Source organism: Pinus tabuliformis, chromosome 8 (genome assembly GCF_031772625.1).
Source record: "Pinus tabuliformis cultivar Carrire ecotype Pingquan chromosome 8, CPIR1, whole genome shotgun sequence".
Taxonomy (NCBI): Eukaryota; Viridiplantae; Streptophyta; class Pinopsida; order Pinales; family Pinaceae; genus Pinus; species Pinus tabuliformis.
The window spans coordinates 222,849,343-222,876,880 of NC_142294.1; the positions used below are offsets into that span (position 1 = coordinate 222,849,343).

General features: G+C 38.8%; 1 protein-coding gene across 2 annotated transcripts in view; it reads right to left on the reverse strand.

The window, feature by feature from the left end:
- The window catches only part of LOC149234955 (uncharacterized), a 109,627-nt gene extending 83,579 nt beyond the window's left edge, over positions 1 to 26,048 (reverse strand). For both annotated transcript variants that reach the window (XM_089372020.1, XM_089372019.1), the window contains exon 1: positions 25,411 to 26,048. In XM_089372020.1, coding sequence (XP_089228146.1) covers positions 25,411 to 25,479 — 69 coding nt within the window. In that variant the 5' untranslated portion in view covers positions 25,480 to 26,048. The remainder of the gene's footprint in view (positions 1 to 25,410) is intronic.
- Positions 26,049 to 27,538: the final 1,490 nt, after the last annotated feature.

The following is a 27,538-nucleotide window of genomic DNA, read 5'->3' on the forward strand; positions in this document are numbered from 1 at the left end:
AGATGCAAGCGTTAACATTAAATAGACAAGGGCAACTGTAAGATAATGCAGACTCTTGGTCCAACATTGTAACACAAAATAAATTATTCTGAAACCACTGATGTCTTTTTCTCCCATACTTCAGCCAATCTTGCACAGTTAAACTCAATGTTATTTTCCCTAATTGTCACAGCCAAACATGAAAGATGCCCAGAAAAATAAAATAAATATATAGACAGAATTAAGTTTGCATAGGAACAGCATAATTATCATATTAAATAACACGAAGTAGACCCATTCTAAAACCACTATGCTTTTCTCCCAATTCAAATATAACATAATTTTCCTTCACATCCTCAGGAGTCAGAAGATATATGAAACGCACACTACAAAAAGCAGTGCTACTAATAGAAAACACTCACACTGGGTAGAATTTTAACAAGAGTTTATCTTAGTTCCAGAGGTGGGCTGGATGGATATTTAACAAGAATGGGAATACTGTATATTATACAATGCAGTCAAATATCCAGCTAACCAGTGTCATTCTTGTTACCTTCCCATTTTTTTAAGTTTGCTTTTCCAAAGATGGCATTTTTTGCCCACCGGTGTGTGATCTAGAGCCAAGCAGAGAGTGATCAGGCCTGTATTAAAGCAGAGACCTGGGTTCAAAACCCCCCAAGTAGGTGAATATGAGGCCAGGTGCAAGTCCTGCATGATTTTGATGGCACAAATATGCCCCTCATGGCGCAGAAACTTAGTTAAGGGGATTATATAAGAAGTATTTCTCAAAAGAACTATGAATTTTGTTATATTTTATTTTGCATCAAAAGCAAAAATCTCACAAAATTTCTGGCAGTAGCTTTTAATGCTGGGAATGATTTAAATATCCCTGCAATCAGAAAATTTAGTGCCTTTGACAATATTCAATCTTTATTTGAAAAATGTTAGTGGCTTCAAATTATGAATGCCTTCCTCAATGCAAGCTTCTAGATTACTTTAATTGAAAATAACAAGTGCAGGTATACGTATAAGCATACCGGGTATGCAAAGAAACCGGATTCGTCCCCCCCCCCCTCGTGTACCGAATCCCACGAATCGGACACGATGCTATAGGACACGTGTCCGATTCTTGTGTCCAGCATGTCCTAGAACATGGGATTCTCGTGTCCAGAATGTCCCAGCATATCCTGAAGTGCACCCATCTATCATTGTTGAAGATTTCAAATACACAGTTTGCCTCTTCATTCATCATGTTGAAGAGGTTGAGGGAGTCAAGACTGCTCTTGGGGCCATGGTTATTTCAGAGTTTCAGTCTTTTTGGAGAAAGATAGATCAAGAAACCTCAAAAAGAGTCAAGGACATAGTGTTAGATGATGCTTGGTGGGAGAGGGTAGATCTCACTATTAAGATCATGGACCGTATCATTGCTTTGCTACGATTTGTAGATACAGACCAACCCATCCTAGGAGAGGTTTATGAGGGATGGTATTCCATGATTGAGTCCATGAGGACCATTATTTTATAGAGTGAGTGCCTTGAGTATGAGACATCGTCAAAGGCCTTCTTCACCACCATACAGGGTATTATTGTTAGATGGGACAAGAATTACACACCTTTGCATTGTTTGGCTTACTCATTGAACCCAAAATACTACAGCCATGAGTGGCTGAATGGTGGACCTTCCCGCAGATTCCCTCCTCACATAGATGGTGAAATTTCACAAGGGAGGAAGGATACATTGAGGCAGATATTTCAGGATAGAGCATCCCTTGATGAGGTGGAGGATGTCTTTGCAGAGTTTTCCACTGACACTGGGCGATTTGCAGGCTATGATGTTCTTAGAGACAGGGGGCTAAGAAGCCCTATTTTTGGTGGGCAACTCATGGGGCAACGAGCCCTGCTCTACAACAATTAGCAATGAGGCTCCTCTCTCTGGTAACATCATCCTCTTGTTGCAAGAGGTATTCGAGCACATATGGGAATTTGTATTGTGTCAAGACAAGCAGGCTTGAGTAATCCAGGGCAGAGACAATGGTGTATGTGCACACCAACCTTTGTCTTATTTACAAGCAGAGGGATGAGTGGCTGAAGGGAAAGAAAAAGTGTTGGGATGTTTTTCTTGATGATATGGGTTTGGACAGCAATGTTGAGTTGGCATTGGCCAATTTGGATCTTAATGACACAGTGCTAGAGTCTGTCACTTTTGATGATGATGATACTCTTAAGGGGTCACCCTCCACACCAGCAGATGCAGAGATTTCATTGGATACAGAGGAGGAGGATGAAATAGAGAAGAGCAGTGGTGACCATGACAGATTTTGATGATGTTGATGATGATTGATGACTGATGAGTTACCTACTACCTTGAAGTTGTTTTGTATTTGCTATTTCTATTTTTCATTGGTGTTGCTACTACCTATGTAACACATTTTGATTTTGATGACTTAATGAGAAAACTGCAGTTTGAAGTTTCTTGTCTTTCTCCTATTGGATCATTGATGAATTTGTCACAATTGTATTTGTATGCGTAATGTTACTTTGTAAAACTGACAAATTTTAAATTTACAATGTGGAATCTACATCTATGTCTAAATTTTTATCATGAATGAGAATTTGTGTAAGAAATATCCAATTTTTAACATATATATCTATATATATATATAGATATATAACGTGTCTTGTTCCAGGGGGTCAACGTGCCCGTGTTGGACACTTGAATCTTCGTGTCTCGTGTCCCCGTGTCAGGTTACTTAGCGTGTAATATGACAGTATGTACTGCATCTTTTTTATTGTAGATCATTATGATCTGGACAACTTAGCCCACTACATAAGTGCATAACATGTATTAAAGTTCAGCACAGTTGTAATCAAAATTTCCCCCTCCGGACAAACACACCCAACTGTATGAATAGTTCAGCCAGCATTTCCTTTTTGCATGGCCTGGTATAGAGATATTTTCCATTGTCTATAGTATTATGTATCATTTGAGTTAAGTTCCTTGTTTCACACAATCTGAGATGAGCTTGGGCTTTCTAGAAGCTATTTTGGGGTCATGGAATACACTGTGGAGATAACTGCAGCATACATTTCAGCTGTGTCTTCCAACTATTGTTGATTTGATCATGGGCGGTTGCTAGTTATAATTTGTTGTTGATGCTATACAAGGCTTTTATAGTGCTCAATCTGCCCCAAAATTGCCCAAAATGGAATCATGTTGCAAATTTTGGCATCGGGATAAAATTGGCAAGGGCCCAGAAAACCAAAAACTCATAAAAGGTGAGAAAATATCGGTGAAAATCGGCAAACATTGGCAAAATTAGATACCACCAAAATATCGGTAAAAAACAGCAAACATTGACTATGCCAAAAAATCGCAGTTTTTACGAATTTTTCGTGATAAAATCAGGATGTTTGCAACATTGAAATGGATGCACTAGACTGGAAATATTTCCATCTTTCTCTATGTATATTTCTAAATTCTAACCCCATCTCTGCATGATATTGTTGACATAATTAGCATTTACTATTCATATTTTTGAAGTACAGTAATGTTGTGAGGGTTTACAGGAATTAGCTTCTGAATTTGGTTTTTGCAAATGTAATCGCATAGAATGCTTCTGCCGCAACATTTATCGCCATTAAGGGTATCAATCATGTGCACATTATGATTATAAGTTTATTGATTGCATTATGAAACAAAAATTCATTAGACCCAAAAAGGACCACACATAATTTGTAAACCCTAGATGAAACACAACCATAGGAAATAAAATAATATGAAATAAGGTCGGCATGCCCTTTGGGAGAACCTGGCTACTTGATTATTTACTTCACTTAATATTTGACACAATAAACTCATTGAGCATACGGTTCTAATTGCAATTCATGACAAGTCAGCTAGATTTGCAGAACCTGCAAGTTAGGCCATGTTGCTGTGCAGATAACAAAGCCCATATTATTGACTTAGTCTATGACATGCATGATATTAATCGACTGGTTCTTAGCATCAAAAATAGCACCCCTGCATCAGCAATAAACTATTGGCTATAAACAGCTAACTCAAAAACAAAATCATGTTTACTACCTCCAAAAACAAACAAGATATCAGATCTTGCAATTTTAAGTGAGCTTCAATTCCTTTTTTTATCTTGCTCTACTCCTGTTGTGAGTAGGTCATCCACATATAGTAGTATAATTATTGGTTCTTCTGGACCACCTTAATGTATAGATTCGGATCTGCAAAACTCTTGGTAAAACCAAGTCTCAAGAGGTATGCATCCATTCTTGCATACCATTCTCTCGGTGCTTGCTTTAAGCCATATAGAGCCTTCTTCAACCTACAAATATGAGTTTTCCTCTAATTTATTTCAAATCCTTGAGGTTGCTCAATGTAGACTTCCTCATCAATGATCCCATTCAAGAAAGTTGTCTTGACATCCATTTGATAGATGTTCCATCCCATAGTAGCAGCCAACGAAACAAGTGATCTTATTGTTGTATACCTAGCTGTGGGAGCAAAGGTTTCCTCATAAGCAATCCCTTCTTTCCGTGAGAAGCCCCTTACTACAAACCTTGTTTTTTATTTGTCTATGCTCCCATTTGCAACATGCTTTATCTTATAACTCCATTTTGAAGTGACTATCAATTTGTCACTTCCTAGGAACAATCTTCGATACATCATTCTTCATTATCGACCGGTATTCTTCCTACATTGCATTCCTCCATTCTTGATGCTTAGTTGCATCCTCATGGGAGGAAGGTTCTGCCTCAATCAGCTTTGTCATATATTCAGCATATCCAGAATACCTCTTTGGTATCTTACTTTCCCTGGATGTCCCTGATGTTGTATGTCCTTCTGCCTCTTGAAGAGTAGTTTTCAACCAAACAGGCCTCTTCTGATTTTCTGGAACAATTACTTGTTGTATAGGCTCACAAGGACCTTCAACATCTTCTTGAGTAGGTGCTTCTTGACCATCATTGTCCCTAGAGATATCCTCAAAGATAGGAACTTCTTCTTCATCAAAGTCAACTAGAACATCCTTTGATTTCTTGTAAGCTATGTTTTCATCAAAGATGACATCTCTGCTTACCTCAATTTGATAATCCTCCTTAATATAGATTTTGTATGCTTTAGATGAAGCACTATACCCAACAAAGATGCCCCTTAGACTGGTAGGATCTAACTTCTTTCTTTTATCCTTGGGTACATGAATATAAACAGGACACCCAAATATACAAAGATGATCCACACTTGGCTTCTTTCCTGTAAATGCTTCTTTCGGAGTCATGTTGTTGAGGATCCTATGAGGACTTCGGTTCTGCAAGTAAACAACTGTCATACATGCCTCACCCCATAAGAATTGAGGAATATCCTGATCATGCAACATAGCTCTGACACATTCCTCAATAGTACAGTTCTCCCTTTCTGTCATACCATTCTGTTCAGGATTGTAAGGAACAATGAGCTCCCTCTTGATTCTTGCTTCCTTGCAAAAAGCTATTAATTCTTTGGAGGTGTATTCTCCACCATTATTTGACCTTAGAATTTTGATCTTTCTCTCGGTTAGATTTTCCACTTCATTTTGAATACCTCATCCTTGTTCTTGAGAAGGTATAACTGAGTCTTTCTTGAGTAATCATCACTGAAGGTTACATAATATTGATGCCCACCAAGAGACTTAACTGCCATAGATCTGCATACATCTGAGTGTATGGGATCCAAAATTTCTTTAGATCTAGTTTCACTACTTGCAAATGGTTTCTTTACATTCTTTCCTAGAGCACATCCCTTACAGGTTCCTTCATGATCATCCTTTATTTAGGGGATGCCAATGGCCATTTGACTCATAGACGGCAAAATCTTATAATGAAGGTGTCCATACCTTCTATGCCATAGTTCAGAAGCACTCACTTCTAAGTGAACTAGGGCTTGAGCTAGAGGTGTCGAGTCTATACAATGTTCCCTCACAACCCCCAATTACCCTTGCTTCATTAATGCTAAAGCCCTTATCCCAAACCAAAACCTTGCCATCAACAAAAACAAGAAAGTAGATTTTTCTTTAAAACCTAGAACATATAAGATGTTGTTGAGGTAAATGTTTCCACCTGACTCGAGTTCGAACGATGTAGAACCAATGCCTTTCACTAAATAGCACTTGTTATCTCCAAGTTCGATAGAGAGATGAGATTCCCTTAGATAGGGTTTGGATTTTATTGCATTCTCTCGTCATATGCTTGGGGGCACCACTGTCAATCACCCATACATTCTCGTCCTTGAATGTGCCAAATAAAGTGAAGAAACAAACTTCCATCTGCTACTTCCTTTGCAAGCTTGGAGATGATCTTCGATAGATACCTTTTGATAGATGTAACGAGATCTTCAAGAATCTTGAAACCCTTTCTTATAACCCTTTCCATAGTACCAGTAAAGATGTGATCTTCGTTCTCCTTCTTGCACCTTAGCTCTGATACCATGTTGGAAAATATGGAGACTTGCATATTATAACTTATTTTCCTTGTCTTCATAATTACTTATGATGTTAGATGTTCTTTTATTACTTTAATGTTGTTCATCAAGCAATTACCAAAAACAAGAAGATCACAAAAACACAGAGTACACAAGATATAGGCTCCACGCCAAGGCAAAATCCCTCCAAGGGGAAACCCGGAAAATGCTTCTCTTCTTTTTTAGAATCTGCTTACAAAAGACGCATCCAAGACCCAAAGACCCAAGCCAACAAACCCTCCAAGCCCCAAGCCCACCCCTAGCAAGATCTCCTTGAAGACAACTTCCAAATCTTTGATACTGTTACACTGCTACTACAACTTCGACCCCTGCAACAAATTTTTCAGCCCTGCAACATCAGCCTGCTGCAACTGCTACAAAATTTTGACCTCCTACAACTAGCAGTTCACAAACCCTAGCAAGACAAGAGAGAAAGACTTCTTTGGGAAATTTCGACGTTGGCTACTCTTCTTTGACCTCCCAGCTACTCTTATTCTCCTTCGCTACTACAGATCAAACTTGTTTGAGATGAGTGTGTCCAAATGAGGTCAAGCTCCCTTGTATTTATAGCCTTTCTTGAGGGTCGAATAGCCCTCCTTTAGGCTGACTTGATCTTGCTCTTGGGCCGACTTGGTCTTGGGTTTATCCATGGCTTTTACATGATAAAATAAATATTTTCCTTCATTACAATGAGTCCAAATGGGACAATGACACATGACCAATATTATTCTTTATCCTAGAAAGACCTAGAAGCGCAAAGAACATGCTTTTGACCCAAACTTGAGTATGAAACCCATACTCCAAAATAAAATATAATTATTTTTCTTTCATTTTTCTTTCTTTATAAAGAATATACAATGTCATGATTACAATTGCATCATAATGAAGACTGAACCTAGCTACAATTTTCTACACTAAAAACCAAAAATTAATAATTGTTTATTCTAATTGTTGTTGTGGAGGCACTTTAATGGAGTTAAGAACCCCTAAGTCAATAGTTGGAGAGATATAAATATAGGAAACCTAAGGAGAGGTCTCAACACACATTGCAATTCATCTTGTGAAAACATTAGCCTAGTAAAGGAGTTGTAGATCTGAGGAAGGACGAGTTTCTAAGGAGAAGATTTCGATCTCTGAAGAAGGATAAATATCCTTGTGTGGTTTGTTTGCTTCAGAAGAAGTTTTGTGCTAGGATTATCTATGTTTGTGGTGTTAACACCCAGGTTGTTCCCTATGACTCCCAAGGGAATACGGCCGGGGTAACCACTAACCAATCTTTTAATCACTGTTTCTAGCCAAACAGTGATCAGAGAGGGCTCTCTCTTTATGATTTATATCTACAGTGATGGTGTTTTAGGCTAGGTATTGAGTACAGGTCATGTTTGTGTTTCGGTTGATGAAATTCCCTTAGACTTCAGTGATGTAGTTTTTAGATATGTTGAATATCATTGGGCAATGGAGTCTGTGGCTTAATGTGTTTGAATCTGTGAGATGAAAGATGGAACTTACAGGGCCATTTGGGTGTTTAATAGAACAGATTTTTGATTAAAAGACTGGTAACAGGTAGCACGAACAGTGAAAGCATTTAAGAATTTTCACTATTTATCTATATGTTCCCGACAGATAGCTTTAAGAAGAGAAAACAGAGGTCTTAGGGGGCAAAAGTTGAATCCCTGAGAATGACTGTTACAATAAAAACACAGTTTTGAATTGCAGCAATTAAGAATTACAATTCTGTTACTGTATATGAGGAAAACATATATAATAGCTCAGTTTGAGTCCAGGGTAAACATGGTTAAATCCTGGTACTATCCTTTCACCTCGCTATCAAGTGTAAAACATTAGAACGACAAAGAGAACAAAAGACTCAAAACAGACACGATAAGAGATTTGAGAATACTTATAGTTTTATGCAACACCCATGGAATCCTGTAACATGCATCCTTCACCACAAGACATCAAATACACCAAACTTCTGGAAGTTCCATTCCTCCTTTGTATTAATTCTCTGAAAATATTACAGCAGATGGAAGTTATCCAAGAGAAAATTCCAGCAACCCCTTATGCGTTACTAAGGGGGGTATATATACGGATTTACATTTGGAATAATATCTGAAAGAAGAGTAAATGCCTCATAAATATGCTGCCAACTGCTAGTGAGCAGTAGCCAAAGAAGTAAATGAAGAAGTAAATGCAGTAGTAGCTCTTAGTCCTTTAGCTGTCAAAATCTGTCAGATGCTGTTGAATTTGTAGCAGTTGTAGTCGGCTGAAGGCGTGTGTTTCAAAATGTGGCTAGCTGTCACTGTTAGTGATGAATCACCTTTTAGATATTTTCCAGTCACTGACCACTTTATACTTGTCTTGCGGTGACCTGAGCTGGCTTTTGACCTGGAGTTTTGAAACTACTGTGGCAGAATCTGGAGCATGGCTTGCCACCAGTCCTCCTTGGGCATTTGATGCCTTCGCATTTTAATCAATGTCTCATCAAGCTCTGTGTATTTGAAAAAACTTGGAGGAGTTTCAAATAGATGATTAACTTCATTTTCAATAAAAAATGACCCTTCAAGCTGAGTGTACAAACTCTGTCCTGTAGGAGGAATAGTTTCTTCAGAAGCACTGCTGGATGCAGTGATTTGATTTTCTATGTACGCGGCCATCCTATTTGTAAATTGATCTCTGTTGATCAATTTCCCTGTACCGCTCAATAGGCTAGGCATTCCTCTTGCCTGTAGCATCCCCATTCTGAGCTTGAAGTCTTCAACTTCAGTCTGTATCTCATAGCTCCTCCTTTCTGCTGTCTGCACATATCCTCTGAGTGTTAGCACCTTTTTGGTCATAAGGATGGCTTCCGTTCTGTTGGTGATTCCAACTGCTGCCAGCTCATCTTTGTCTTGCCTGTTCAGAAAGTCTATCAGTTGGCTAGCTTGTTCAGGTCTATTTCCTAGTGCTGTCTTAGCCCTCTGGATATCTATCTGAGCTTGCACAATTAAATCCATATGTTCATGGATTGTTTTGAGTGACTTCCACTGTTTAATCATGCTTTGGGTGATTTTATTCCATAAGATCCTCTTGATCTCAGCCATGGTGTTTTTGAGATCAAGCTCTTTCTCCAGGGCTTTGATTCTGTCCTTTTGGGTCTTGATCTGTCTGCCCTATTCTGCCACTGTCATTTTAGACTGGTCATACTTGGCATCTATCTCTGCCAGTTTTTCTTTTGCCTTCCTTATCTCATCTGCTTGTAGCTCCATTTGCTTAACAGCCTTAGTTAGTTCTTCTATGCTGGGCTGGTCAACTGTATTTGCTGTTGTAGGGGCCACTGCTGCCTCAGAGCCTGTTGCTGCTGTAGAATCTGTTGGGGGAGTCGGTAGTGTGGATTCTCCCTGTTTGCCCTGAAATGACTTCTCCAGCTCCTTCTCTAGCTCTTGGATCCTTTGATCCTGCTGCAATAGTAGATCAAGTTGTTGATCAACTTGTTTTTCTTTTTGCAGTTCAGCTGTCTGAGGATGTTCTGTAGGTGACAGCTTCAATCTCCTCTTCATGGCATTGAGATCATCCTCTTTTTTCTTCAGGAGGGCTTTTACCCCGGTTGGGTCACTAGGGTTATGCCCTAGATCAACAATAATCTCTTCAAGAGATTTTATCCTGTTATCCTTGGCCCTGGAAGACAATCTCTCAAAATCCAGTTGAGTATTTGTGTGCTTCAAGGATTCTTTCAGCTCATGAGCTAGTGTGGCCTTATCCACCAAGGTGGCATAGACCATTTCTCCAGTCTGCTTATGGAGCTCAATTTGGTCCATAGGATGTATGTCTTTGGCCAAGACCTCCACCCTTGTTTTGATGAAATCAGCAGTGGACATTGGGTTGGGACCCTTAGGTTTGAAATGGCTGAATATCATCTTCTCCTCTTTGAAGTCGTAGACCGACATCAATCTTTCTTGTTGGGCTGGAGTGGCATCTATAAATTGCTTGTAAACCTCAGCCCTCAATAGTTCATTTGCTGCCTTGATTTCTTTGAAGGTGGCCTTAGCACCTTTGAGCTTCTGGCTTTGTTGAGAAGAAGATGATACCTCCAAGCCAAGTTGTAAATTCTGCTCCTGCTGAAAGGAGCTAGTCCCTGTGTGTTGGCTGCCCTCCCTATCCTTGGCTGTATCATTGAAGACATCTTCAGTAATGTCTTCTACTTCTGGGGAGTCTGCCCTCTGCCTTTTAGCTTCTGGTTGTTGGGAGGATCTACTGAGGGGAGTGGACTCTTCTCTTTGTCTTTTGGTTCCCCTTTCTTCATGTGCAGGGGTCTGTAAAATTGAAGTGGTTAGGGGCTCCACTTGAGGGGGTGGTGTCTGCAATAAGGTGGTTTCTGGCAGCCCAGTTTGTGGCTGACCGGTTCGTTCTTCTTGCTGCCCTGTTTCTTGCTCTGGTTGTTGCTTTCCCTGCTCTGACTGCTGCTTTTTTGCTTCATCTTCGGCGTCCATTTTTCCCTTTCCCTTATCCAAGCCTGGTGCTGTTGTTGGCGGCGCTGTCCTGGTAACTGAGGTTCCTCCTCCTGATGTTTGAGGCAGCCTGAACGGTACCTGGGTCACATAGTCCAGGTCAATAGTTTTTTCAAGTTCTTTCATATTTTTAACTATTTTTTCCTCTTCAGACAAGCTCTCAACAAGGGTATCCAACTGCCACTCTTGTAAGTTTGCATACTGTTCTAGATGTGGATAGTGGCAGTGTTTGATGGCTAGGAGTCTGTACTTTGTTCTCCTGGCAGTGATGAAACCTTGAGGGTCATATGGGACCCACCGGAAACTGTAAGACAACTTATATTTGTCTTTTAGGATCGAATCTGCAGCCTCCCATCCTTCCTTCTTATTCATGATAAAAGGGCCCAGCTCATTTTTGTAGTTAAGGTGTGCTTTTTTCTTTGAGCTGTGGAAGTGAGTGAAGTCTGACTGGATTAATTGCCTGTAATATTCCAAGGCAAATAATCTCATGGGAACATACTTGGGTAGTCTGTATGGACAGAGCTCACACCCATACACTCTGAACACAGTGTGGTGTTCATATAGGTACCAATCACCTATTTTGTACTTCTTAGAAAGCTGTAAAGCTTTCTTGATCTCATTTGATATTCTAGGTGGAGGGGATTTCATAAGTATGCTGGAGACTGGGTATACAAACTGATCTACAAATTCACAATAGCTGTAGGGTGAACTTGTGATTTCATGATAGACTGAGGTCCAGAATATGACTGATCTTTTCTCCCCTTTGTTGTCCAGCCTTCTGATGTAGCATGGGAAAGCTTCAGAGTGATGATACATGAACAGGTGGTAGATGTATGCTGAATATCTAAAGACTCCTTGTCTGTCCAATTTGCACAATTGATCATGGATCCTATTGGCTATGAACTTGGCAAAGTTGTACTTTCGGGCAGGGGGTTGTCGTGGGCTGTAGGCAGATAGCATTACGAGCATGGCTAGATCCACATGCTTGCTGTTCTGGTAGCCTAGCACATAGGCTATCATGTCCAGGAGCAGCCTGCCTGAGTCATTGAAGTGCTCATGTGGATAAGGAGGTGGCCCTGTAGGCTGGTTCTCAGGCCACATGTAGTTCCTGGTGACCTTCTGCAGCTCTTCACTGGTCATCTTCTCACCTGCTTCTATTAAAGATCTCATGGAGAAAGGGACTAATAACTCTGTCTGTTCAAAGTGCAGCATTTTGTTGATGGTGTCAGCGTTTATATAGAACAAAATCCTCCCTAGTTGAGTGTTGACAGCTCTGTGCTCCTGATCATAATTTTGAGCACATAAGTGAATGATTTCAGGGAAAACATTCACAGCTGGGAGGCAGTAATAGGGCAGGTTTGACTCCCATATCCCATCTGTACCAAGTCCTGCCTTATAGTCTTCCCTTAATGTGGTGAAGGTCTTCAAAAAGTTTCTGTTTCCCTCAAAATCATTTATGAGACAGTCTTTGTCAACTAATGGCATAGCTTCCAGTTCCTTATTGGTTTGACTCAGTGGAGTGACACTGAGGGAGGAGGATGCAGATGCTGCCATGATACAGTCTGAAAGTGTGCAGCAGGATGCAGAGCTTTGATGAATCTCTTGAAGACTTTTGAGCAGCAGGTAGGTGCAATTGGTGTGATGTCTTCTTCGGGTGTGAAGTTGTTCTGAAGCTAGCAAAGTACTGATGATTTTCAGGAATGTGGATTGTCTAAGGGAATGTTTACTGAGGTATTAGTATTTGTACAGGAAGAGTGTAGGTAACCAGTACTTGGCAAAAAGGAACAATGCCGGATACTTCAGGGCGATTTCTGCAGTTTTAACCCGCGAGCTGGTTTGTACAGAGCTAAATTGGGGCTTAATGGATGGCACAGGTTGCTTATGTCTGATTTGGGTGCTTAGGTAGAGCTAAATTTAGAGTTTTTTTTTTTTTTTTTTGGCAGACTTTAATGGTGATTTTGCAGAAAATTGGAATTCACGGGCAGAATGGGAGAAAACGGCAAAATACCTGGCAAATCGACCTGGAAGCTTGCGGGCTGGGTTGCAAAGGCTTAATGCAGTCAAGCCTCGAACTTTGAACGGTTTACTTGTCGAATTTGATGGCTGAATGCAAGATTTCGCGGCAGCAGGCTTGACAACGGCTAGTTCAGCTTCGCATGCAAAATAAGCGAAAAATATGCGTTTAGCCGTTTAAAACGGTAAATTTGGCAAAAGTATGAATTTGGCGCTTTTCCGCCGATGACGTCAGCATGACGTCATGGCGGGGCCCAGGTGAGGGGTGACGTGGATGCTGAGGTGTTAGCCAGGTCGGCAGGACACGGTGGCGGGCGGGCGCAAAGGCGGGCCCGCGTGGAGGACCAAGGGACGATGGGGCGGGCACCGGCGGGGTGACGTCAGAGCGGCGTGGACATGACGTGTAGGCATGACGTGTGGGGTAGCGGTATACGGGGTGGCGGTAAGTGGGTTCCCCGCACCACCTTTGGGCAAAGGCGGTAAGTGGGAGGAGGGCTCCGAACAACCTTACCGTCCGCCACGCGTCCATTGTACGGGATAGGTAAAACCGCTTTCCCCGGACGCTAATTGTCGGCACATCGAAATCTGAAATTGACCGCCCACCCTTAGATCTGGGCGCTGGAGATCTGACGGCTGGCGGGCCTTCCGACTGGTCGAGCATGTTGGGGAGGGGTCCCGCCAGCGCAATAAAATATTCAGTTTAATTTTTGGGCGGAGGACTATAGGCAAGTGGGTTTTTTCGCAGCTTTGGGTTTTTTGGGCCTTTTCAGGGGTTTTCATAGGAAAAAGGGGGTTTTCTGTGCGCTTTCAGCAGAGAGACGGTAAGGGCTTGAGGGACAGGATTTCTGCTCATAACCAGGGGTCAGAGCACATCCAAGACAAGGTTGACCACAGTCCCAGGTGGACTGAAGTCTCCTTGGACCATTTACTTGGCTATAATGCCAAAAGGAGAATATGTAGATAATGCTGGGATTTATACACCTTGGTGTTAGTAATATTAGGGAGAAAGGCGATATAAGGGATTTGTACAATAGGGTTAGTGTTAGTTGTGGAGGAGGGGGTAAGTGGATGTGGAAATCATTGAGTTTATATGAAACAAGCTTGGTTTCAAGAGTAGATCAAAATGAAAAGAACTTTTAGATAAGAAATGTGGCTTTTACAGATCAAGAACCACCATGAAAACTTAGTCTTTTCCATGAATCTCAGGCTAGTGAGGGAATGTTAGAAATGAAATTGGAGGGGAGTGAGGGAAATTAGTCATGCTTCCAGCTGTAATCTTTTGCCTTGCTGCCCACCATCACCAACCTTGCAATGATAGGGATACCTTTCTGCAACCCCTGCTACCTACCCAGCTACTTGCCTAGCATTTTATTTCTTCTTGGAGGGTGCATTTGGACTTGCAGACCCTTACTTGCCTTTTCTTTTCCTTGGCTTTTTCTTTTGCTTTTTCTATCTACTTCTACCCTTATCTCTTTCAAGGTCCCAGATTAAGCTGTTGGGATCCTTTGTTTCTCTACCTGAACTATTTGTCTGCCAAGATTAAGCTGTTTGGACAGACTTCTTTCTCTATTCTACAACTCAAAATTGAAACATGGCATGATCCAGATTAGACTGTTGAATCATCCAAAAATTTTGTAATAAGGACCTCAATATTTGAAGTATTTCACACACCTCTGATTTCCTGGAAATATGGGATCTTTGTAGTAACAAAGCAGAGCATATTTGGATTTTCAATAATCAATCATGAAATATGAAACCTATTACTATAGGTATCCAACATGTGGATGAGAAAGAAGTTGCCTTGACCGAGTTTTGTCTATAATTTTTGGAGAGGCCAAAGCCCTAATTCTCTGTGGTAGGAGGGTTGAAACTTGAAAGGTTTGTATGAAGGCAAGAAAATAGGGACGAGTTTCCTCAAAACCCAATGCAAGGCCGAGGCTGATATAGTCACTACAGGCTAAGATAGATGGTTTGAAACTGAGGTTGGGAAGCTGCAGGAGTTTGTTTCAGGGTCGAGAAGCCTTAGAGCAATGATTGCAAAGGGCCGAAATTCCTCATGCCTAATCAAAGGCCAATGAAGGAGTAATTGGCTATGTTTTGTTGTAGATGGCTGCAGAGATACTGCATTAAAGCGTGTTCATGAATGTTGGATTGGTCAATGTTTTTAAAGGGCTAATATACAATGAATAGTAGGGCTAATTCACTGTGAGAAGCAGACCTATATGCAATGTTTCTTGAAGGATAAAGATCATTGTGAGCAACTATGCGCAGAGACATTGAAGTAGCGATTTCTCTGTGAGATAGGAGACAAAGGACCTGCCAGGTGTCAAGACAAAGTGGACTGAAAGGGTTGATTTGTAAGGGCATCTTCAGCAAGTAAGTCAAGTTTTGTTCTTGTTCTTGGGCAGATTGATAGTCAAAAGTAGTTGACTTCAAGCCCTAGTTGTTCTTGTATCAGGGCTTTGTAAGGGCCATGATCCTTGGTATGAGATCCCTATGTTTGTTTATTAAAGGAGTAATAAAAACAAGTTTTGGGTCAAATATATTCTTGTGTACTTTGTTGATTCACTGTTGTTACATTTATGTTGTGCAAAGTTCTTGAAGTTATGTATTTCAATGTGTTTATGATCGTGATTAGACATAGACCTAGTCTGAGATACTAGGGAAAATCAACACCTGAGTTACCCTTTTGATCAAAATAGATGCATCAATCTAAACCATGTAAGCATTGTTAACTCAATAAGACCAACAAGCAGTTTTTCACTTAGAAACATTTTTTTGTATCAATGAATAAGTGGTTTTTCACTTACAAACATTTTTCATAGTAATGAAAGTATCCAACCTACGATAAGGATATGCATGATCATACAACAATCAAGTAATAACAACATCGCTTGCTAAGTAGACCATTGTGCACACTGACCATAAATTGTTGCAAAAGAAGATCAAGAAATACTTATTATGGAATCTCTTTCGCTAAGTTGTTACCTTATGAAGGGTGTATCTATGCTATCAAATTCATTGAGGACTTGCACCTAGCCTCATCCATGTCAATTGGCAAGTTTTGAACATAGTCTCTACATGAACCTAGCTTAATCACCTTGTTGCTTGCCACTAGACCACGCTCCCATGGGATGTTAATGTAGGCCACTATGTGCTCATACAAGCCCGAGTCTCAGAATTAATACAAACGCAACCACCTCATTGCTTATTGTTAGACCATGCTTTCTTGTCTAGATGAAGAATTATTGCCACATATTGATCAACAATTGCTCCAATAGTTGCAAAGACAATGTAAGTTACAAGAAGTTCACATCTAAAGTAGATAATGTAGAGACAACAATTAAATCTACTCATCAAGTACAGGAAGGAAGCATCAAATAAAGTGGTTGATTTCCTATCTCGACCATCAATATAAGCAATTAAGACATTGGTTGATGAAAGGTTGGATGAGTTCAATGATTTGAGTGCATTGGACCACAATAACAAAGGCTTTGATGCAACCTTTGCAGGTTATCAAGCAACCCAAATGAAAAGATTTCATCTTAATAAGAAATTGTTGTACTAATATGAGGCATTACATGTTCCACATATCCAAAGAGTAGGGTTGATGCAAAAAATAGACCATTCCAAAGTTGTTGGCAACTTTTAAGTAAGAAAAGCAAAAGACAATTTAAGGAGGCATTTCTATCACCCGAAGATAGGAAGCACCATAGAGAAATATGTAGAAGGATGCAACCTTTTCAACACTTTGAAGATAACTTACAAAAAGATACCTTTATGTTCAACTCTTTCCGTTCCAAGAAAACCTTGGGAATCTATATCCATTAAACTCTTAGAAGGCCTATTGGCTTCCACTAGTAACCACTACATCTTGGTCATTGTTACAAGGTTCAATAAGATGGTGATACCGGTAGTAGGTACCATGCAAGAAGATTATTACTAGCAATGAACCATAGGCCTATAGTTCAAGAATGTTTGGCTAAATTTTAGGTTATCAACATCCATCAATTCTAACATGGGCAAAAATTCCTTAAATTCACATTTGTAATGCCCTTTGGTTAGTCACGGATGTTAGTTTGAAGAAGAGTAGACCCTTTCATGCATTGAATGAATTTTAAATACATGTAGTTAGTTGAAGTTGTTGATGTTTGTAGCTCAAGGCGGGTGCTTTTGAATAGGCCATGTGTCTAGGCGTGCAAAATTCGCCCACAGTCTCCTTAGATACTTGCTCTAGTGTGAGCAAGTTGCTAACATTGTAACTTAGCCTAAGTCTAACTTAGGAAAAAGCACATATTGTTATACAACCTTATTGAGCTAAAAAAAAACTTAAGAAAAGTAAAACAAATTAATTTAGTGATTATGTTTTAATCTTAGCTATTGATCTCAAGTGAGGCAAGATCTAATCACTTTGGAGATTAGAGTTAGGGATTTAGCTCAATTAAAAGTTATAAAAGCAAGGCTAGGGAGATGGGAAAGTCACACAATACAATAGCAAAAGATTGAGAGAGGTGTCTCAGTGAGGAGTGCGATACTCAAGTGCTGGGTCTGAGGAAGTGTAGAAGGAGAGCTTGGAGATCCAGATCAACCAAAGGGATAGAGGACCAATCTAGGGCCTAATCTGTTGGATCAAATCCAAGACATTTTGTAATATGTAATCTTTATCAATTGGTCCATTATCCCAAAACGGGAGCCCAAGTAAGTTTAGATTATTAATGAAAAAATTTGATTGGGCAGAAACTGTGTGTCATTTTTATGAGATTGGTTATTTTATTTTTACTTTTGTTGAATGTTATGAACCTAGTTGTGTATGTTATTCAATAGATCTACAATCTATTAAGTTAATAATTTATTGGGTGCTAGGTTCAAAGGAAATATAACATGTTATCAAAGCAAAATCTCTGAGTAAGCCGATCTCAGAATCACAAGAACTTAGGTTTGGCCGCAACCATATGTGGCAAAAAGGAAAATTTCAAGTCAAGGGCCATATGTTGTATGGCGGCCAAGGTGAAAAAGAAAATCGGGCCGAGTATACAAGCCTAGTTTAAAATATTTTAATAATTGAAAAAAGGGTGGGGGATGTAATATCCTTTAGGAAAAAATTGCCCATATGGTTGAAAAGAGCATAAGACAACATTGTACCAGTATCATAGTATTTCTTCTATTTTGCAATTAGAGATAATATTAAACACTCAAACAAAATAACAAGTAGTTGCTTTCATCAACATTCATGCAGTTATAGCCAATCCAACCATACATAATAAAATTATGTTGCAAACATCAACATTGAGATAAAATTGGCAAGGGTCCGAAAAACAAAAATATCATAATAATCAAGAAAATAACGATAAAAATTGGTAAATATCAACGAAACTAAGGTACCACCAAAATATCAATAAAAATCGACAAGCATCAGCCAACCCAAAAAATCACAATTTTGCAATTTTATTGCAATAAAATCGGGATGTTTACAACATTAATTACAAGTCCACAAATTTTCCAATATCAAACCAAAGTTTCAATACACAACGATGGTTGTTGCAACAATAGACCCTATTGTCCTAATTCTATTGTTCTAACCATAGTAATAGCACCGTGACTTTGTTGCTACAGGAAAATCAACCAAAGTTTGTTTACTCTACTGCAATTCAACAGTGCTTGTCATTGCTCAAAATTGCTCCACCAAAAGCTTGCTTCCTACAAGAAACTCCAACATAACTTTGTCACTACCTTGTTGATGTTAGAAGAACCCTACCAAACCTTGTTGTTGTCAAAACGCCCTAAGGACCTTGTTGCTGCCTAGAATGGAACACCGCTACCCAGAGTAACTTCCTCAACGTCAGCCTTCACTTTGTTACCTCATATATTGCTTCAAAGACGAGTTGCAACCACAAGATAGCTTAGTCAAACCTCTGTTGCCCTAAAAAGAGCCTCAGGAGATCACGTTACTACAGCATTAAGTCTATGCTACCACAAGAAATGCCCTCAAGATAGGCCAAACCTCAAGTAGATAGAGGGGTATTTTCTGCCCAAAACATGCCTTAGATTCAATGTGCTTGTCACAAGAGACACATCACGATGGGTCACAAACACAGGGAGAGACTCAAGGGTATTCCACTAACAATTAGCGTCCTAAAACTATTGCGCTTCCACAGTAAACACTTTCGTAGCTCAGGGATATTTCGCTACTCAGGCAGCACCTCAGAATCCTCATTGTCTCAGAAGAGCCTTACACTGGCCTATGTTGTCACAAAGTTTCCCTTTGTTGCCTTGACAAGACCACAAAACGTTGCTGCCACAAATTTACTCCCTCGAAAACAATTGATTGCCACAAACAGAGGAATGATGCTTCAAAAATTATACCAAACAGAGTAGGTACAAGGGATTGACTAGGGTGGAATCTTTCACCACCAAAACTAATAATAAAAAAAGGGGTCCTAAAACTCTCCAAGAGCCTCAACTCAAAAATCAGAAAGATCCACAATCCATGATGAATAAAATGATTCTCCTCTTTCCTTTTTACAGATTTCCTTTGGGGCCTTCCCTCCTAATTTTAATTTGAGGGGCTAACAAGTTTCCATCCATTTTGCCCCAAATTTGGCTTTTATTACAAGATTCCCTCGATTTACCCCAAATTATCTAATGTTACCCCAATAACATCAAATAATAGGTTCCCCCCTTTACAAATAACTGTAGCCTACGAAGTTAGATAGGCTACTTCATCCTCCTTAGGCAATTTAATTAGAAGAGGACATTACAGGGGGGTGGCGACTATGGTGGCTGATGGACCAGTTGTTAGCCGACCAACCTATAAAATTTGTTGTCATCCAACAGTGGAGTTTGTGAAATATCTAGTCGCAGTGAGCCACATGCAAAAGGGGGTCAAAAATCCAAAGGTGGCTAAGGTCGACCGGCCTACAAAAGAGAATATGGCACGGAAAGTGCAAATCACTGCATTCTAAAGAGTACAACGAAAGGGATGAATTGTCAACTGGTTGACTCAATGAATTACGAGAGGGGTTGAATTTTTCTTTCAAGTAAAAATAAAAAAAAAAAAGTTAGTTATTGTGGTGGTTAATAGGCCAGCCGCTAGCTGAATCACAACCACCAAGAACCTACACTTGTGGACAGAATATAGCCACCGGAGAACTAGTCACAACACAATGACAACGAGCTGGGGTTGGCCATAGAGGAGACCCATGCAGCGAGGAAGGGGTTGGCGATTGGTGGCCAATAGTTGCCCAACCACACCACCATCAAAACAGTATGCAGAGAAGGGGTGGCACTGCAAATAGGTTGGGGGAGCCTGCGAGGCCAAAGGATGTCTACAGATTACCGGTTGCAGAGGAGGACAACAACCAAGCCACATGGAACATGGCAATCTACAGCTGCGATCAACACATAGGCAGTCGCCAGCTGAGTCGTCATGAGCCAGGACATCAGTCGCTATCACTCATACAAGAAACCATCCATGATAGGTAAGTAGCCAACAGAGACAGGGTTGGTCGATTAGACATTGAATCGGGTGCCAATGAACCCTAAGGTTTACAACCGAGCAAGCTGGGGTTGGTCTAGGTACACCATTGCAAGAGAAACAAATCCCAAAGTAATTATGTGGCCGACATAGCCGTCGCAAGGGATCGACAGGTCAGAGTGTTCTGCCATTTGTGGAAAGTTCAGCCTAAAAGTGGCTTCCTAAGGAAAAATAATAAAATAATAGCTGAAATAATAAAATAATAGTTATGAATTTTGGAGTGAAAAGAAGAAAACTACTTTTTTAATTGTATTTTTGGCATCCAATGAGTGTGTAAACTTGATATCTGAGTAAACCCATAAGGAGATAAGCCAAAAATACAATTAAAAAAAAAAACAGTTTTCTTCTTTTCCCTCCAAAATATTTACATGTATCTCTTTTTAAATTTAAAGGATTTTCATTGGTTTATATATTGTATACATGAAAATTTCATGGGCACTTTTAGGTTGAAATTTCTTCTAATAAGAGAAGCCAATCGAGCAGTGTTGTGGTTGAAGGGCTCAATCAACATGCAGGAGCAATTAAATGTGTGGGTCCAACTACGTATAGTCGTCGGATGTTAGGGCGAGTAAAAGAGAACAATTTGTAGACCGCTAATGAAGACAATGTTTGGCGGCAACGAGTTGCAACAAGGAGAAATTGCAGCAAAGATGGTCATCCATGAACGGGGTTGAGTGCGCTGTGAAGGGGCCAGCCATGAGAGGGTGCAAAAACATTAGGCAGGGGATCTGTCGTGACAAGCACAAGTTGGCATTTATAGCCAGCAATATGGTACGAAGGAAAATACTATGTCTACCAGCAAGATTTCTAAAGGTTAGCCCTTAGAGGGAGAGACAGAGACCATACCAGTTAAGGGTATGGCATGGATGTCTCAAAGGACCAAGACAAATCCATAGGAAAGATCTTTGCAGATTTATAAACAAGCAAGGTTCTTGCAGGCGTTAGGACAAATAAAGTAGTGACAAAGAATAAGGAGCAAGCAACTACGAAGGTTGAGCAGCTTAGAGGGAGTTAACCTTCAAGTTCGGGAGGGGAGGAGAAGTCGATGAATTCCTCCCAATCTGTCAAGAAGGTATCTTGGTACAAGATGACCTTACAGGATATTCAAGAGTAGGATGCTTCTACGAACCAAACCAAAGACAGTCAAATTTTGAGGATGTTTCCAGTAGCAGAGGGTAGGGAAGGCTTCCAATTCAGGGGGAGCACCCAAGGCAGCAAATTTAGGATCGAAATTTGTTCCAAGTGGCAAAAGTACCTCCCTTGCTAAGAGGCAGTGTTGATGTTTGTAGCTCGGGCAAGTACTTCTACACAGGCCTATGTGCCTAGGCCTGCAGAAGTCACCCACAATCTCTTTAGATACTTGCTCTGGTGTGAGCAAGTTGCTAATGTAACTTAGCATAAGTCTAACTTAGGAAAAAACACATATTATTATGTTGGCTTATTGAGCTAAAATAAACTTAGGAAAAGTAAAGTAAATTATTTTAGTGATTATGTTTTAATCTCAAGTGAGACAAGATCTAATCATTTTAGAGATTAGGGTTAGGGATTTAGCTCAATGAAAAGTTATAAAAGCAAGGCTAGGGAGATGGAAAAGACACACCATACAACAACACAAGATTGAGAGAGGCATCTCAATGACGAGTGTGATACTCTAGTGTATTGGATCTGAGGGAGTGCATAAGGAGAGATTGGAGATCTAGATCAACCAAGGGAATCGAGGACCGATCTAGGGCCTGATCTGTTGGATCGGATCCAAGGCATTTTATAATCTATAATCTTTCTCACGTGGGCCATTATCCCAGGATGAGAGCCCAAGTAAGTTTGGATTATTAATGAAGAACTTTGATTGGAAAGAATCTATGTGTCAATCTTATGAGATTGGTTATTTTATTTTTGCTTCCATTAAATGTTAAGAACCTATCTATGTAAGTTATTCAAGTTATTCAATAGATCTACAATCCAAAAGCTTAATAATTTACCGAGTGCTAAGTTCAATGGCAATCTAAGAGAAGCATGGTAAAGTTTTGAGGATCTATTGTCAACAACACTCTAAGTCTTAGGATGAACAATCATCGTATGTATAACATAACCATGATAATTCCATTAAAAGGTTACCATTCAAAGCATGTCTATAAATCCCTACCTTACGAATTTTGGGCATCACAATGCAAATGAAAGTGCTAAGCATCATAAATTTTGTAGGCCACATGGGAAAATCACGAAGAATACGGGGAGCAAGTCTCTTCTAAAAGACATTAAAGATAATCATCATAGATTGGGAGAGAGATTTGCTTAAGAGGAGTGGATTCTTATGCTACAATGGCATTGCTAAAGGTAGGAGCTTCTCCTCTTTGAAGCAAGATCTAATGTTAGTGAACATGGACCAACATATTTGCCCAAGGAAATGATAGCATTCCTTTCTATTTTTCTCTAAATGACCAATCACCCATCATCTTTTGGGTTCTTCAGCATTCTTAAAAGGATCGATGTTGGTAAACTTTTAAGACAATGTATAATTTTTAAACGAGATCCTCAATAACAAGGCATACCCTACCTGGTTGGTGGGAATGGTCCATCCCTTGGTGGAGTAGTCTATTCCACTGTTGATAATATCGGCGATATTCGGAAATATCGCGATATTTTCGGCAAAACGATATATCGCCGAGAAAATATCGCGATATTTTCTGTTTTGAAAATATCGCGATATTTTCAAAATATCGGCAAATATCGGAAAATATCGGCAAAATATCGCGATATTTTGAAAATATCGGCAAAATATCGGCTATATTTTAAAATTTGAAAAAATTATTTTTTATGCTTGCCGATATTTGCCGATATTTTGCCGATATTGCCGATAAGATATTTTCTGGACCCTCGCCGATATTTTGCCGATACCGATATTTTCAACACTGGTCTATTCCTTAACCATGCCTTGAGGTCTTAGGTACTTAACCTTGACTTTACCAGTAAGAATAATGTATTCATCATCTAATCAATAAACCAAAGATCATATTATGTCAATTGAAGGAAAGAATGCCAAGAGTGAGGTGAAGAGTGCTCACCTCCCAAAACCAAGAGGTGAACAGGCTTATCACTGAAAACCATGCATTAACGAGCATAAGAGGCCCTATAAGAAACTCAGAGAGATACAAGGAACGACATAACAAGCACCAAGTTATAAGAAATTCACAGAGAGGTACAAGGAACAACACAACAAGCACTAAGTCAAACACAAGTTCCAAGTTGCTGATCAAGTATGGCTGCAACATCCAAAGCAAAGATTTCAGAGGAAGCACTTCAAAGTTCAAACTGAAACCCGTCCACTACAAACCATTTTCGATTGGAGATAAGAAAATAGTGACCACTTAAAAGTTGAATTTCTCAACATACTTAAGCATACATCCTATATTCAATGTGGAGAAGCTCATTTTATCTGAAGCCCCTGTGCTAGATCAAGAAAAAGAGGCTCAACCCCATGTCCAAATGCCTTAACTTAAAGATGGAAGACAAAAGATTACCCACAGCTTAGAGATGAGATAATAGATGACATCATTTTCAAAAAGAGCATTATGATCCATCCTCAAATTATATCATATTCAATATAACAAGTCACATTCAATTCAACTTGACACCAAACAGCACCATCAAGCCATCAACACACTATAATCAATTTTGGATCATAATCATAGAGAAAACTATAAAGATGGAGGTAGTGATCATCTGGTGGATTAATATATGTTAACATTTCAACAAGGACATCTCTATGCAGTATGCACAAGTCAACATCAAGTGTTATTTGGCATTAAACGACCATTAACAATAACATCAAGTTGGCTCCAACACAACACACAAACTGATGCTGAGATAAAGTGCTTGACACTGACATGACAGGTGTGGTTAGACGTGATACGAAACTGTATTTACTATTAGTTACAAACTGCCACCTATAACTAACAAGCAACTGTAACGAGAAAGGAGATCTTGAATGTTCAGAATCAAGGACTTCGTAGAGGGCAATTCAAGGGGATTTTCAGGAGGCAAAGAATTAAGACCAACACTTTTGTCCTAAAGAATATAGCAGGTTCATCAGATCTGCAACGATGTTAATTGGTAATAAGGCCAAAATTTCACAGTAGAATATCCCATGTTAACAGTTCACTTGTTTGATCATCTCAAATTGGTCATTGGCCAACCATTAAACCTCTCTCACTAGTGTACGTCCCATTTGAGTATAAGAAAAAATCACTGTTCTGTTTGTAAATAGAGATGTTTCTGATGGGCGTAGGACAAAATTAAGATGCCTTCTTTAACTAAGATTGAGAGCTTCATTATTTGATGTTTAAGATACCCCTCCGAACCAGGCAATAATAAAGCAATAATTTCATCTATAGAAATAGATGAAATATGGAATTTTCAATTTACCACAAGTTTACAATATACATAGCAACTCATTTATGGATACCATCGATAAAAGTCAACCTATAAAAAGGGTCTAGAACAGCTCTCTTATTTCATATAACCCAAATGATGAAAAATAAAATTTAAAGGGTAACGGCCATGTTTTATAGGTCCTGACCCAGCAAGGCCAGATTTGGCGTATAAGAGCCCTTGTGGGGACACACCAACCATAATCCCAAGCATACACTTGTCAGTTGCATGATTAGACGTAGAGAGTGTACGGATTACAAATTGTTTCAAAGCAAAACCCAGAATTGTATAGAATTTATCTGTAGCCAGAGATTGCAATTACTGAATAAATATATTCAGCGAACCGGTTAACAAAACAGAAAACAGCGGGCTATAATTCAACTTTAAGCATACGAAAATTTTCAAGTAAGCGTATTTAAATATCTAGCAGAAAAATGTAAGTAGCTTTTAAATTCATTACGCACCCGTGGCTTGGACATCTTGACAGTCCGCTTGTACAGCTCAACCAAACTGCGTTCTTTTCGCTTGCCCATGTTGATCACCAATTGAATTAAATTCAAAGCCTTAAATTAAACCCTTGCTTGAACAAGGGGTTTCCTAAAGGCCTCGAATTTACAGGGACGGGTCAGGGTTTGAAACCGGGGGACGATCCCGGAATTGGAATGGAAATGAAAGGCAAACGATCTGGGCCTGCCTGCAGATTGGTACTACAGAAGCAGAAGCACCGATCTGGGCAGAGGGGGCTGGGGGTAATTGGAATGATTCGTTCCTTAATCGTGCATATAATTGGGTTTCATCCGTATTGAAAAGATGGATCTTTTACGCAGGAGAAGAAGAATTGGGTGGCCATTAAATGTATTTATTGTGTCGAATACATGGGGAATCTGCTGAGTTGGGATATCCCATGGCTCGAAAACTGGTTAACTGTTTGAAGCCGACGAAGTTTAATCGACTGTAGAGGATCGGATTCGATCTCTGGATCGGATCGATGAGGTGATGAAGAAACCCCAAGAAAACGCAACTCAAACCTCCTTGGGCTCCGGTATTTGTAGAAGAAATAGAAAACTGGGGCGAGGGGGGTCGGAGATTAATTGCAAATACCTCCAATTCCAAAGCTCGTTTTTTGGGTTTGTTAAGGGCACTTTTGTTGTTGTGACTACGCGTGGTGTGTCATCATGTTATTGGTGATGTGTACGCATCCCATAACCATTCATCATTATCGACGCCATCAACTGGACGATATTTTATTTTAATTACTTTCAAAATTTTATGTTTTCCCATATAAAATGCCACTTCGATTATAAAAGATTTTATGTCTATAAAATGCTATGGACTTTCCTAAGCTAGGGTTTTTAATGTGAAATTATGGAATAGAGGAATTTTGAGGCTGACTTATTTAACTTATCCACCTGTACAAAACTAATATTCGCAATAAAATATTATCTTATTTTGGTTTTTCAGAGTTTGGTTTTTGTTCGTTAATTGCATGCCTTTGTTATGACACACTTTATGATTTAATTTATTATCATTGAATTAGTTTTTAAAATTTGTGATGAGCTATTTCATAAGGGTATATTGCGATATCTTATTTTTCATATAAATAATTGTTAACGAATCGATTGTAAAATTTTATTAGAGAAATAATTTAATTAAATTAGAATTTAAAAAAATTAATAATTTGTAATAATTTAAAAAAAAATATATATATATATATATATATATATATATATATAAATTATAAAATAATTATTTTAGAAATTTTAATTTTATATATAATATTATTTTAATAAATAAAAATATATGGATGTTTATGAACAATGTCTTAAAAGTTAAGAAAGTGGAAATATTGGAAAATGTAAATTTATATATATATATATATATAAATTATTTTATATTATTATATTATTTTAATTTTAATTTATTAACATTACATGATATTTATTTATATTTAGATTTAAATATTTATATAAAAATGTTTTAATAATTTATTTAATACAATTTTATATAATAAAAAGAATTGTATTTTTTTTAATTTCTTAATTTGAATAATTATTTTTATTTTTATTTTTTTATATTAAATCTAATAATAACATTATATTTTTTATTTTTTATATTAAATATAATAATAATATTTGAATAACCATATTTATATTTTTTTAATATTAAATTTAATAATATTATTATTTTTTATTTTTTTGTATATTAAATATAATAATAACATTATAAATAGTGATTATTGAGAAAAACAATTGCATTAATCTTTTGTATGGAAATCATGTCACCTAGTCAAATATGGAGAATGGGACACAAATGGAAGGGTTTAATTTATATGCACACGTGTTATGACGACGATGAGAGTAGTAAAGACTAGTGTTTAAATAGCCTTCCTTCACTCATTACCATCATTCACTATGTGATGGAAATTCATTGTGATTGGTGCATGCACCGTCTCACATTTAGGATGGTAACTTTAAGCTACTCTTGACACGAGACGAGGTTCGATGTTGCAATCATTATTGGCCCTCCTCAACAGAGATTTCACTAGGTAGATTTTTCAAATTTGACTTCGCTTGTATGTTACTTAAGTTATAT